We start from the raw sequence: 15366 nt of genomic DNA on the forward strand, positions 1-15366 counted from the left end.
GAGGGATATACATGAAGGGGAACTAATGACCAGCACACAGCAGGATCAGTATGCACAGGGGGATATACATGAAGGGGAACTAATGACAAGCACACAGCAGGATCAGTATACACAGAGGGATATAAATGAAGGGGAACTAATGACCAGCACACAGCAGGATCAGTATACACAGAGGGATATACATGAAGGGGAACTAATGACCAGCACACAGCAGGATCAGTATACACAGAGGGATATACATGAAGGGGAACTAATGACCAGCACACAGCAGGATCAGTATACACAGAGGGATATACATGAAGGGGAACTAATGACCTGTACACAGCAGGATCAGTATATAGAGGGATATACATAAGGGGAAACTAATGACCAGCACACAGCAGGATCAGCATACACACAGGGATATACATGAAGGGGAACTAATGACCACCACACAGCAGGATCAGTATACACAGAGGTATATACATGAAGGGGAAATGATGACCTGCACACCGCAGGATCAGTATACACAGAGGGATATACTGTACATGAAGGGGAACTAATGACCTGCACACAGCAGGATCAGTATACACAGAGGGATATAAATGAAGGGGAACTAATGAACTGCACACAGCAGGATCAGTATACACAGAGGGATATACATGAAAAGGAACTAATGACCAGCACACAGCAGGATCAGTATGTACAGAGGGATATACATGAAGAGGAACTAATGACCTGCACACTGCAGGATCAGTATACACAGAGGGATATACATGAAAAGGAACTAATGACCTGAACACAGCAGGATCAGTATAAACAGAGGGATATACATGAAAAGGAACTAATGACCTGAACACAGCAGGATCAGTATACGCAGAGGGATATACATGAAAAGGAACTAATTACCTGAACACAGCAGGATCAGTATACAGAGGGAGGTATATGAACGGGAACTAATGACCAGCACACAGCATGATCAGTATACACAGGGGGATATACATGAAGGGGAACTAATGACCTGCACACAGCAGGATCAGTATACACAGAGGCATACACATGAAGGGGAACTAATGACCAGCACACAGCAGGATTAGTATAAATAGAGGGATATACATGAAGGGGAACTAATGACCAGCACACCGCAGGATCAGTATACACAGAGGGATACACATGAAAAGGAACTAATGACCTGTACCACAGCAGGATCAATATATACAGAGGGATACACATGAAGGGGAACTATTTGACCAGCACACAGCAGGATCAGTATACACAGAGGGATACACATGAAAAGGAACTAATGACCTGTACCACAGCAGGATCAGTATATACAGAGGCATACACATGGAGGGGAACTAATGACCAGCACACAGCAGGATCAGTATACACAGAGGGATACACATGAAGGGGAACTAATGACCAGCACACCGCAGGATCAGTATACACAGAGGGATACACATGAAGGGGAACTATTGACCAGCGCACAGCAGGATCAGTATACACAGAGGGATATACATGAAGGGGAACTAAAGACCAGCACACAGCAGGATCAGCATATAACACTATAAGGAGGGAGGACTAAACCTGCACAACAGCAATCCCTATCTAACTTGAAGCAGTGGCGGATGCCGACAGGAGAGGGCCCAGTGCAAGAACAATATATGGGCCCTTTGCAGTCCAAAAGTTCATCATAATGCACAATTCCACCTGCTTTGGAGTTAGAAATGTGCCCCCTTATCTCTCGGGCCTCTGTGTGGCTGCAACAATGATATGTCCGTCACTAACTGTAGGCCATATACATGGAGAGGGGCTAAGAACTTGCACACAGCAGGCTAGTTATAGGGAATAATGAGGGCAGTGTATTCTCCATACTGACTCATCACCTATGTAACATCCTCTTACACCCAGGCTACTCCTCTCCCAGCAGTGTACAGAATTCATGTATCCTCCCTGCTCCAGCACATTGAGCAGAGTAACATTACTTATCACACAGTCACCATCATGTGAGGACAAGAAGAAGCTGCAGATATCACATGTGGTGTATCATACCATTACTGTATGAGGTGTCAGCTATGTCTGTGGTGGAAATACAGGAACAGTGAGTGAGGCAGATATATAAGGTGAATGGTAGAGGAGCACAATGTCTGAGGTAAAACTGTTCTCTGTATGCGAGACAGACAACACTACATTAGTACATGGTGGGTGAAGTGAATTTGCCCAGTTCTGTGAGGTGATAAATGCTGTATTTTTCTCCCTGAGGCTGTAAACATGTTTTAGCAATTTCTTCTGGTGAGAGAAAGAGGAAGAGACAAAATAACAAAAGAGAAGGCATACAGATGGACCCGTTTCCAACAGGAGAAATATAAATGGTGGTCCTGCAGTAGTGTGCCTAAACAGCAGTTGACATCTACATGTATGGCATTTGTGCACCCACAAAAACCTTCTTTAGGAACTCCGGATATGAAAAGTACAAAGAAAGGAGCAAAAGGTCAGGGACATTGCAATGTTACAGTACTGAGTAAATATCTCTCCTGAGAAGTTTGAAGTGCTGTTTCTTCTCCCCGTGTTACAAACTAAGATGAGCCCTTAGGGCAGTGAGGATCCAAACATGTGTTCACTTCTTAAAGGGCTTGTCCACTTTCAGGAAAGTGAACTCCAAACTCTGTAAAATAACTCAAATAAATTCAGCAGGTACTCAACCTCCCTGGGTCCAGCACCAGCTCCCCACCACTGGTCTTGTCTCAGTGTTTTTGTTGCAGCGGTGATAGCACATCAACAGCATATAATTTTTTTTAATATAAACAAACTAAAAACCTACCTTCCTAAATTTATCATTAACAAAGTTCAATGTGGGAGACTGAGCATTACTTGTTTAAGTTTACTTCATACCTGGAATGCCTGCGGTTTTATTTTATAAAGAGGGAGCACATCCCAAAATTGCCATACTTACCAATTGTTCGACTTGGCATATTAGCAAGGATTCTCATGGTGGCGGAGTAGTGGTCACCCAATGATTCAGGACTAGTTCCTAGAAAAAAGAAAAAACTTAATGTAACACAATTAGAAGTTAATGGAGCACCTAATGTAGGTTTTCATGAAGGTCTGAAGCAATTTGCTGAGCGACCATAACCAACTGTCGAATGTTAAGGTGCTTTCAACATTGCGTTGTGTCACATGTTCGTTGGTCCTGTGGGGGCTAACGTCCAAATTCCCACCCAAGACGGAATTCAGGCGTATGCGCGGACTGGGCCATAGACCATAATGGTGCCCACAGAGTCAACGTGTGCTCTAGGTTGCATCATTTTCGGGCTTATATGCCTGCTGGAGGCAGGCACACATATGCAGTCTACTATGTCTGAGTGTCTTAAGTATAGGAATATATGCAGGGGAGGGAAGGTTTGGACGTAAGCCCGGACGGGACCAACAAATGTGTTGTAATTTTTTTATCTCAGTAAGAAATAGAGTGAAGCAACTATATAACACCCTCCTTAGATATCTTCCATTCAGGCTACGTTTTTATATAATCAGTTTCATATAATCAGTTTCATATAACATGCCTAAAAGACATAGTCTGCTTTACAGTTGATCCATATGGGATCCGCTTTTTTTTTTTTTTAAACACACTCATAGACTTAAATGGGCACGTTTAATTGAAAATACAGAAGAGAATAGTGTATGCTGCGCTTCATTTTTTTCACCCGGACATTTGGTCTATGTAAAAATTAACAGTCATCTGAACAACATTGGTCTTTAGCGTTGTCTGTGTGATATTAGTTTGTTTTACACTGACAGCAGAGACCAAAAATAAGGTCGTGTGAATGTACCCCAATAGAGCAGACACACATGATTTACCCCTTTCCGACATGCGTCGTGTATATACTGCTCTGCGGAAGCTGCATTTTGCAAAGCGAAGCATATATATACAGAATGCTATTTCTTTGACTGCAGGACATCCCTGCATGTCGCCCTGGGGGGCTATACCACCACCAAAATCACCTTGCGAAGGCGATCGCTGTGATTTGGCTGATCAATGCTAAGCAGCCATAAAAGCAAGGTCACAATAAAGTTACAAAAACAGCAAACTATGTGACATGCTTTGATTGTTGCTGTCTGAGACAGCACTAATCACAATGGGTAGAGTGATCGCCACATCACCTCACCTGATTAACCTCTTTGACGCTGGTCAGTCATTATTGTTCAACCAATCAGCACCAAAAGGGGTCATCCAAAATAGCGATCACCACTCTGCACGCCATCTTTATCTCAGAGTTGGTGTGCAGAGCAGTTGTATATCCGAGTTAGAGAAAAAGTATTTGTGGCAAGTGCGATCCTCCCGCGATCTGTCTCCTGCAATCTGTGCTGTATTCTGGCTGCTGTGTGCCTGATCTGTGATAACAGCAGCAGAAGCAGTTCCCCAATCCCTGTTCCAGCTCTCCGCCAACCCATCCCCAATCACCCACACTCCCAATTGTATTTTTGGCACACTCTTTTTGTGCTGCGTCCTGGGCTGAGTATCTGTGCTCTTTCCATGGCCGTTGCGCTCTGATCAGTATCGTTGCTGATCAGCGACCTTTTCTTTTTCAAGCTAGTTACAGTAGCGGAAGTCAGTGTTAGTGATGTCCGATTTTCTATTAGAAAAAAAAAAAAAAATAGAGAGTAGGGAGGTAACACTTTTCTTTTGCTAAAAAATAAATAAAATAAATAAATAAATAAAATTTAATTTGATGGTTAACTTCTTAGCTAGTGCATTAGGGGAGCGAGCGGAGTGTTAGTGATGTTTTCTTGCAAAAGAATAGTTAGTGCCGAGTAACTTTATAAATAGGGCATTAGTGTAATGAACGTCACTGTAATTTTTTACAATTTTTTTTTTATATCTACTGATTGTTCTTTTTATTCTAAGTGTTTCTTCTAAATTTTTACCTCTACTTTTTATAATAAATAGTACTCTTTACACAAGCCCCACACAATACACCACTTACACACACATTCCCAATGTTGAAGAATAAAATAAAAATGTCCCATTTGTCAAGAAGACACTATTCACCAGAGGAGGCATAAGCTTTCCTTGCCTCCGACATTGATTGAGGCAGTGACAAAGATGCCACATTCCTCTATTTCTCTTGCTCCTCCTCATCTAGCAAGGTGCCCTAGAACAGGCAACCCCTACAGTAATTGATCCCATATGGAATCCACCGACTGAAAATTATCAGCCTGTTTTTCAGGATATCATGGGCAGCTCAGGAATCCAATTTGACGTTACCAGCCTCACTGAAATGGACTTTGTCTAATTCTTTTTCAGCAAGGAAATAATAAATCTTATGGTGGCCCAGACAAATTTGTATGCCCATCATTTTTTCACATCAAATCTCATGTCATCATATGCCAGATTGACCCTGTAAATGCAGCAGAGATAATTACATTTTGGGTATTGTGCTGCATATGGGCATTGTCAGAAAACCAGAGCTTCGGCAATACTGGAGTACTGATATACTCTATAGCACACTGGAATTCAGTATGGCCATGAATAGAGATAAGCGAATTTGATCGGGACAAGCTATAGCGCTTACCGAATAATCTTTAGAGGAACCCGGATACATGGAGCGCTCCTGCTGATCTGCTGTTCGGCTCCGCAGCTGCATGTGTCGCGGCTGTGTGATAGTCACAACACATGCATGGATAGCCTGTTTGTTGGGCTCTCCATGCATGTGTCGTTACTGTCACATAGCTGGGACACATGCAGCTGCGGAGCCAAACAGCTAATCAGAAGGAGCGATTCAGGAAGCCGGGTTCCCTCTGCAGCTTATACGCTCATCTCTAGCCATGACAAGGACACGATTTGAAGTGATCCAAAAATGTTTTCATTATAGTGATAATGCGCAGTGTTCTCAACGAGACGATCATAACTTTGATCGTCTATATAAAATTCGGCCAGTAGTTGACCACTTCAACAGAAAATTTGCTGAGACATACAACCCCCAAAGCGACATCTGAAAAGATGAATATCTGGTTCATTTCAAGGGAGGCTAAAGTTCAAACAATACATGTCCAGTAAGAGGGCCAGGTACGGAATTAAACTGTACAAGCAGTGCGAGAGTACCTTAGAGTACACCCACAGATTTGGGGTCTACGAAAGGAAGGACACCCAGATTGACACCTCTGAGTAACCCCCTGTCATGGGGGTGAGTGGGAAAATTGTGTGGGAATTGCTGCACTTATTGCTGGATAAGGGTTATATGTAGATTACTTTCACATCAGTATCCCCCACTCTTCAAGACCCTCTCTTTCATAGGTATAGTTGCATGCGGCACCGTGCGAGAAAAAAAAAAGTCAGAGAGGACTCCCTTAGCCACTAACTGGGCAACTGCTGAAAGAGGGCGAAAGCAGAGCCCAATGCAGCGACAACATGCTGGGGATCAAGTATAAGAACAAGAGGGATGTTCTTATCTTGACCACCATACACCACGACAACAGCTCACTTGTCAATTTTAGAGGTACCACAACACAAGTCCCAAAGCCAGATTGTATCCTGAATTATAATAAGTACATGGCGGCGGTAGATCTCTCAAATCAGGTCCTCAAACCATACAGTGCCATGCAAAAAGCTAAAGTATGGTATAAAAAGAAAAATTGGCAGTGAACATTGTACAGATGGCACTGTATAATGCTTTTGTGCTGTTTCAATCTCCAGGCAATACGGGGACCTACCTACAGTTTCAGGATGTAGGCATCAAGGCCCTAATGTTTGGCACTCAGGAAGGGGAGGGTCCCAGTACTTCTGAAACTGATAGTGAACGTTTTCCAGGAGAGGTTCCCCAAACAGCGAAGGGAAGAGCACAAAAAAGGTGCAGAGTATGCTCCAAGAGAGGAATATGAAAACACACAATTTACCATTGTGAAACCTGCCCTGAGAAACCTGGCACATCCATAAATTAATTAAATCATTTTTTTCCCTGTTGACACACTTTTATAATCTGATGCACTTCGCACAACTTACACATAACACCACATTATTAATTCATACACCAATAGAACCAAAAGCATTATAAACATTACTATCACTGTGTAGTTTCCAAAATGGGGTCTCTTGTCGGGAATTTCTACTGTTTAGGCACATCAGGGCCTCTCCAAATGTGTCATGGGGCGTGCAAACCATTCCATCAAAGTCTGAGCTTCCAACAGTCACTCCTTCCCTTCCGAGCTCTGCCGTGCACCCAAACAGTAGTTTTCCACCACATATCGGGTATCTGCGTACTCAGGGGGAATTGCACAAAAGTTTTAGGGGGTCAATTTCTACTGTTACCCTTGTGAAAATAAAAAAAATAAAAAAATGGGGCTAAATAACATTTTGGTGGAAAAAAATAAGATTTTTTTTTATTTCCAAGACTCAATATTATAAATTTTTGTGACGCACCTGGGGCTTCAAGGTGCTCACCACACATCTAGATAAATTCCTTGAAGGGTCTGTTTTCAAAAATGATGTCATTTGTGGGGTGTTTCCACTGTTTAGGCACATTAGGGACTCTCCAAATGCAACATGGCGTCCGTTCTCGATTCCAGCCAATTTTGCATTCAAAAAGTCAAATGGTGCTCTTTACCTTCCGAGCCCTGCCAAGCACCCAAACAATGGTTTTACCCCCACATATAGGGAATTTCTGCCAAATTTCTGATATTTTCACAAATAAAGCAAGTCGTATCGAACAAATTTTACCACTTTTATGAAGTACAATATGTCATTAGAAAACAATCTCAGAATCAGTGGGATCAATTACAGCGTTCCAGAGTTAACCCCACCAAACATAAAGGCACGGGCTCTGCAGTGGGTCCGGTGCATACACAAGGTGGGGAGAGGAGGACGTCCGGCGGTGCTGCTGTCTGTGCGGGGAACAGCGCAGGGGGCAAGGCTGTGGAGGTAAGCGCAGGGGGCAAGGCTGTGGAGGTACTCACAGCACCAGACATAGGGGACCCTGAGGAGTTTCCCTCCCTGCCCTCTGCGGCTAAGCCGGTTATTACCAGGGCCAAGGAGGGCGGGGGGAGATGTCCACGCCATTGCGAAAGGGGGACGGTGTGGGCAGACTCCATCCCTGCTCACTATGGTTGAGCCGGCCGAAGCTGGGGCTGTGGGGGGCAGGTCCGAAGAACATGGTGCGGCGAAAGGGGGGCGCACTGTTGTGACAGGGGCGCAGTGCGCCTCAACGGAGAAGGGGCATGCGGCTGCGACAGGGCAGCAGCGTGTCCAAAAAGCACAGAAAAAGCAGGATAAATCATCTGCAGGGAACACTGGGCGCCCTGCTGTGACAGGGGGACAGAGTGCTCCAGCACCCAAGCGTGACACCAGGACCCCGAAGTCTGTGGGTGCAGGGCAGGCGGTGCCCCCCAACAAGCAGCTGGTAATAAAGTGACGGGAAGTGGTAGCAATGGTAAGGGGAATGAAAGGAGCTGTGCAGGAAATGATGGGAGTAGTAGTGGAGTGAATGGTGGGAGTAGTGGTGGAGTGAATGATGGGAGTAGTGAAGTTGCAAATGATGGGAGTAGTGGTGGAGTGAATGAGGAGAGCATTACTGGTGTTGGTAGAGGGGAACTAGGTAGTGGTCCCACTGCCCCCCCGGCAGTGGCGGGGGCTGAAGCCCCAAGCTATCCAGGAGCTGTCACTGCTGGGGGTAGTAGTGCGCCCTTGTCTGGTGACCCTGAGGATGGTGAAAGGGGAGAGTTCCATCAATGTAGAGGGGAAGGAGGTTGATCTGTCTTTCTGGATAGAGAGACACGGTCTTTCCGCCTTCCGAGATAGAGGGGCAGAGACTGTCTGGTCTCTGCCGACACCGGGGCAGAGGAGTCACCATAGGAACGTGACCCGTCTCCAGTGGGTAAGCAAGGATGCTTGTCCTGATCGGTCAAAGGTTGCTGAGCTCCTGCTGGGGATAGGCTTCGCGGCATATGATATCTTCACCTTGATCCATTCCTATGGGACCTCCTACTTCGATGTCAGCTTCGTGAGACCGGAGGGCCTTGAGCTTTTCTAGTCTCGCCATGAGCTGGCTTGGGGTCGCCCCGAATGCCCGAATGGCAGGGTTTCCTCCCTGTAGCAATATCCCGCCAGAACTCAGTCAGGAAGGTGACCGTTTTGACCAGTAAGGCTACTTTCACACTAGCGTCGGGCTCGGCCCGTAGCTGTGCGTCGGGCCGACGTTCCCGACGCTAGCGTTGTCTCCGCCGCACAACGGGGGCAGCGGATGCATTTTTCCAGCGCATCCGCTGCCCCATTGTGAGGTGCGGGGAGGTGGGGGCGGAGTTCTGGCCGCGCATGCACGGTCGGAAAAAGCGGACTGTCGTGAGCAAAAAACGTTACATGTAGCGTTTTTTGCTCCCGACGGTCCGCCACTGCACGACGCATCCGTCGCACGACGGGTGCGACGTGTGGCAATCCGTCACCATGTTAATCAATGGTGAAAAACGCATCCTGCAAACACTTTTGCAGGATGTGTTTTTTCGGCAAAACGACGCATTGTGACGGAATGCAGTTAACGCTAGTGTGAAAGTAGCCTAACTAGTCACTTTCCTGTGTCGACATCTCCACCTGGGTTGGACGATACGGCGACATTGTTGGTATTCCCGAAAAGACCCTTGACGACCATGGTATCTGGTCAGGAGCCTGGACCTTCATGGTGAAATTGAAGGTTTCAGGAAACACCGTTACCCATATCCCTTCCTCAACATTTTTGGGGAGGGACAGGATCTTGATTTTCTACCGGGGGCAGCCTAAGGTCTGTCACAGGTGCGGCAGCCCCACACACTTCAGTGCGCAGTGTACCACCCAGAAATGCGCACTGTGTGGGGACCTCGGCCATCTCGCTGCTACCTGTGGCAGGATTAGGTGTAACTTGTGTGGTGACCTCGGTCACCCATTCAGTCGCTGTCCGCGTTCCTTTGCCAATGCGGTCCTGAAAACGGGGAGTGTGGGACAGGCGAAAGCCGGGACTAATCTTGCCGTGAAGGGGCCAGTAGGGGCGGAGGAGGTAGGGAACCGATGAGGAGCAGGCTGCCGCCATCCAATATCAGGTGGCAGGAACAGCGCCATGGGAACAGAGGGCAGGGAGTAATGACCCTAAACTCTGACCCGGTTGCTTCACTTGCAGCTGAGGATCCTAAAGACAGCGAATTGAGAGAGGAAGTAAAGAGACTTGAAAGGGAGGAGCAAAAAGACGCCATGTCTGCCCAGGAACCTTCATCCGGTGACAGTCCGGATAAGGGAGAGGGGGAGTGGTCACAGCAAAAGAAAAAGGGTAACAGGAAAACAACTAAGGATAAGAGGGGGTCCGGGCCTCGAGCCGCCTCCTTGGAGTGCGAGCCCTCTGATTCTCTAGCCCTGATCCAGGTGCCATTGGAAGGTCCAGCCGCCCCCCTCTGGTGGATCTCTCTAACCGGTTCTGGGCCCTACAGGACTCCCCTCCAGTGGGGGGCGATGGGGACCCAGAGCCGGAGCTTGTGGACAAGGTTGTTGGGGCTCAGGAGGTCGCTGGGTCTTCTCAGGGGGCAAATACAAAGCCTTCTGGGGGAGGGGGACTACCTCAGGACCACCAGACAAGGGCCAGATTGTATGTAAGGAGAGAATGGATGAGTCTGTTTGTCTTAAGAGCACTAAAAGCTCATCATTGTCAGAGGAAGAGGGTGAAACTGTTGGGGGTGGGAAGAAAAAGGCTATCTAATTCAATCAATCATGATGGCGGCACCCACCCCGTTGACGCTGGCAACCATTAATGTTGCCAGCATAAAGTCAGGAGCGGCAAGGTACACGGCCTTTCATTTTCTCGGCCAACTTGACGCCGACATTTTGTTTTGTAGGAGAACCAGGATGACTGACCTATCAACCATGCATAAACCAAGGCGGGAGTGGAGGCACGGGCCCTCCTACTGGTCTCTTGAGGCCGAGCCGTATAGCGGGGTGGCGGTCCTTTTTAAGACCACAGCAGTTGAATGCAGACAATTGATCGAGTTAGAAATGGGGAGATGCTTGATCCTAGATGTCTCCATGGGGGACAGGAGCTTCAGCTCATTAACATCTACGGTCCCCAGTCCAAGTGGGACCGCAAGTGTCTCTTCATGAAGATCAAACCTTTCTTATTTTCAAGTCGGCAGGTGGTCTTTGGAGGGGATTTCAACAAGGTCACGAGACCCTGTGATAGAGGAGGTTCTGGAGACCGGCTGGCTTACAATTGCGTTGCGCTAAATAGGATAGTAAGTGAGGCACACCTGGTGGATGTCCACATCCGGCACAACACAGGCCACACGGGGTTCACCTTTTTTAGAGTTAGTCAGTGCAGGTCTAGGTTAGACAGGTTTTATTTGAATGAGGAGGCCATCTCCTCACCGTTGTCAGTTGTGGAGGTGGAGTTCGCCGATCACTGTTTGATTATGTTTTCTCTGAGCGTTACAGAGACTCCTCGGATGGGAAGAGGTTATTGGAAGATGAATTAGTCACTCATTGAGGAAGAAGCTGTAAGACGGTCCTTTGAGGAATTTCTTCAGAGCCAGGTACCGCTGCTGGACCTAAGTAACACTAAGTCTGAGTGGTGGGAAATGTTCAAACATCGGGTGGCGAGATTCTTCTGACAACTCTCGAACCTCAGAAGCCTGAACAGGGATAGCCTGTATCAGAGCCTGAGGAGGAAACTCGAGCATCTTGTCTCGACTGGGGGTAGCTGCGAGGCGATCTCCAGTGTGAAATCCTTTCTAAAGAGGTGTCAGTACGATAGGCACGCATCTTTGGTTTTTGAGAGGGACTACGGTAAGTACTACTTGCCCGACCCTTACAGAAGCTACAAGATCTCAGTGAATAGTAAGATAGTGACGGGGCTCATGGACTGTACGGAATCCCTGAGAAGGTCCAGATCAGGGATCTTGGAGGTCGTCAGTACATACTACTCGCACCTCTTGTGAAGGAAGGAACTAGATCGTGACAGGATGTCGGCTTTCCTGGCTGAAGGTGTTCCTGAGCCAGGGGCTGACCTCTCGCTGGGTGGTTTGGCAGAGGCGATCAAAGAAGAGGAAGTGAGACTGGCGATCGATGGGCTCCGGCCCACCCCCACCCCAAAAAAAAAAAAAAAAAAAAAAAAAAAAAAAAAAAAAAAAAAATCGCCAGGTCTGGATGGCTTAACATTCGAGTTCTTTAGGACCTTTAGGGACTCCTTGGTCCCCCTCTTGACTCAGGTGTTTAGTGAGTGTCTCTCCTGGGGCACTCTGCCGAGATCATTAAGGAGGTCGGCTTTGATCATTTTGTCAAAGGGTAAGGATCCGTCACGCATTGAGAACTGGCGTCCCATAGCACTTCTCAATCTGGACAGGAAGGTTTTGGCTAAGATACTCTTCAACAGGCTGGTGAAGATTGCACCGCGACTCCTTTCGGAGGCCCAGCACTGTTGCGTTCCTGGCCATAGCACTTTCAGTGCTGTTCTGCGTGTCCGAGAGGCCATGGAACGGGACAGGGCGGGCCTTTGGAAGGGGTTCTTGCTGACCCTGGATCAGGCAAAAGCCTTTGATCGGGTCGACCACGAGTACCTCTGGTCCACTCTTTTGAGGTATGGTCTGCCTGGAGGGTTTGTAGACTGGCTTAAGACCTTGTACGCAGAGGCTGAGGACTTTCCCTCTGATAAACGGGTGGATTGGACAACCTTTCGGGGTAGGATCTGGCGTAAGCCAGGGCTGCCCTCTTAGCTCTTTGCTTTAAGCGTTTGCGATCGATCCCTTCCTCAGAAGGGTCGATTGTGGACCGTTGGCGGGGGTGAGGATGGGTGGGGTGGCGCCGGAGGCTATCCTGATGGTAGTGGCCTACGCGGACGACGTCACCTTCTTTGTTACTTCGCAAGAGGAGGCGATGGTGGTGATGTCAGAAGTGGAGAGCTACTTGGAGGCATCCAGGTCCAAGGTCAACCAGGACAAGTGTGAGAGTCTCTGGCTGGGAGGCAGGGATCCCGCATTTGATCTTCCAGACACCCTCCCCGAACCCCAAGAACATGCCAAAGTCCTAGGCATCAAATTTGGCCAGGGTGATTACCCCACGAAAAACTGGGAAGGCAGAATCAAAGGTGTCGCCCAAAGAGTGGACCAATGGAAGGGTTGCTCTTTGACCCTGAGGGAAAGGGTTGACCTGTGCAAAGCTTTCCTGCTCCCCTTGCTAATCTACCTGGGCAGCGTCTGTGTCTTGCCAGAGCCTCTCTGGACACGGGTCTACAGTCTGTACTTCCAGATGTTATGGGGGAATAGACTAAACCTAGTCAAACGGGAGGTCACTTACCACATGAGGAGACTAGGGGGGTTGAATATGGTGAACCCCGTGGTGTTCCTAGTGAACACCTTTTTGAAAGTTAACGTGGCAAACCTCTGGAAAGAGAGGGCGCCTCCGTGGGTATTCTCTTGCATTGATGATTTCAGCCTTTCTTCCAGGAATGGGAGACAGGGGGAAGATTGAAGGATCTTCGCACACCGCATGGGCATCTCCCGGCTTATGTTACCCCGATTCTGAAAATGACCGGTTGGGTCTGGGAATGTGGGAGGTGAGGTCCCTCCCTAGGAAACTCCTCGAGATGGTCTTGCTTTCGCATTTTCAGAAACCATTGGTCCTCAAGGACTGCCCAAGTCGGGATCTAGAGGTTGGGTTAAGTTTGTTAAATTCTAGCAGGATCCCCAAGAAGTATTGGGACTTGACTTGGCGCTGCTTCCAAGGTAAGTTGTATGTGAGGGACAATTTGAAGTACAGGAGCTCCGAGGACAGGAATTGTCCCCGTGAGGCTTGTGCTACCATGCTGGAAAGCATGGAGCACTTCCTGCTTCATTGTCCCTTTAATACAGACGTGTACAACAGCATGGGCGCTTCCATTGGTTGGCCGCAGCTGGCCACTCTGTCCGAGTCTATGCCGAGTGGGCCTATGGAGCGTTCAGAGACCACGGGAGAAGGGACCGAGCCACTTTATTCTTAGTCAGCGCAGTGGTCAGGTACTTCACGTGGAACGCACGAGTTTTAGTTTCGATGCAGAGTAAAATCCTCCATGTAGATGAAGTTTGTAGCAGCATCCTAGGTGCCCTGGTGAAGGTGCGTTCTCTGGAGTGCGGGGGACTGGGTGCCCGGAGGGCGGCCCATCTCTGGAAGGGTTTCTCCTTCGGGGTGTCTTAGTCCGTTAGTACTATATCCTGGTGGTGGGCTGATATCTTTACACCCTAGACTTTTGTTTTGTATTTCTGTTCCCTGAATAGAAGGTTTGCAGGCATCGAACTTGAGCCTTGGGTGGTGAGTATGTAGGTTGTGTTCTGTGATGTTGGTTTATGTATATATTGTATATAGTGTATTGTATGTATTGTATATATTATAATAGAGGGTCTTAGGTTGGGTGGGGGGATAGGGGGGTTCAAAGGCGGTGATAAGAGACTGATCTGGCCTGGCCCAGGCCTCGCCTGGGGAAAAACTTTGGGGCCTGATGATGATCCTACCTCGGATAATTCCTGAGCTTTGTGGCCAGAGCTGGATCAGGGGTGACGGGATAGTTAGTGTAGGTGTGTGTATACAGTGCCTACAAGTAGTATTCAACCCCCTGCAGATTTAGCAGGTTTACACATTTGGAATTAACTTGGCATTGTGACATTTGGACTGATGATCAGCCTGGAAGTGTGAAATGCACTGCAGCAAAAAAGAATGTTATTTCTTTGTTTATTTTTTTTTTTAAATTGTGAAAAGTCTTTTCAGAGGGTCATTTATTATTCAACCCCTCAACCCACCAGAATTCTGTTTGGTTCCCCTAAAGTATTAAGAAGTAGTTCAGGCACAAAGAACAATGAGCTTCACATGTTTGGATTAATTATCTTTTTCCAGCCTTTTCTGACTATTTAAGACCCTCCCCAAACTTTTGAACAGCACTCATACATGGTCAACATGGGAAAGACAAAGGAGCATTCCAAGGCCATCAGAGACAAGATCGTGGAGGGTCACAAGGCTGGCAAGGGTTACAAAACCCTTTCCAAGGAGTTGGGCCTACCTGTCTCCACTGTTGGGAGCATCATCCGGAAGCGGAAGGCTTATGGAACTACTGTTAGCCTTCCACGGCCTGGACAGCCTTTGAAAGTTTCCTCCCGTGCCGAGGCCAGGCTTGTCCGAAGCGTCAAGGCTAACCCAAGGACAACAAGGAAGGAGCTCCGGGAAGATCTCATGGCAGTGGGGACATTGGTTTCAGTCAATACCATAAGTAACATACTCCACCGCAATGGTCTCCGTTCCAGACGAGCCCGTAAGGTACCTTTACTTTCAAAGCGTCATGTCAAGGTTCGTCTACAGTTTGCTCATGATCACTTGGAGGACTCAGACTGACTGGTTCAAGGTTCTCTGGTCTGATGAGACCAAGATCG

The 15366-nt window shown here is 47.6% G+C and overlaps 1 protein-coding gene across 2 annotated transcripts in view; it reads right to left on the bottom strand.

Moving 5' to 3' along the window:
* Nucleotides 1–15366, bottom strand: part of TMC6 (transmembrane channel like 6) — a 165526-nt gene that overhangs the window by 77292 nt on the left and 72868 nt on the right. For both annotated transcript variants that reach the window (XM_077251349.1, XM_077251348.1), the window contains one exon: nt 2933–3010. In XM_077251349.1, the coding sequence (XP_077107464.1) occupies nt 2933–3010 (78 nt within the window). The remainder of the gene's footprint in view (nt 1–2932; nt 3011–15366) is intronic.

This window comes from Ranitomeya variabilis, chromosome 4, assembly GCF_051348905.1.
Source record: "Ranitomeya variabilis isolate aRanVar5 chromosome 4, aRanVar5.hap1, whole genome shotgun sequence".
In the NCBI taxonomy this organism is placed as follows: Eukaryota; Metazoa; Chordata; class Amphibia; order Anura; family Dendrobatidae; genus Ranitomeya; species Ranitomeya variabilis.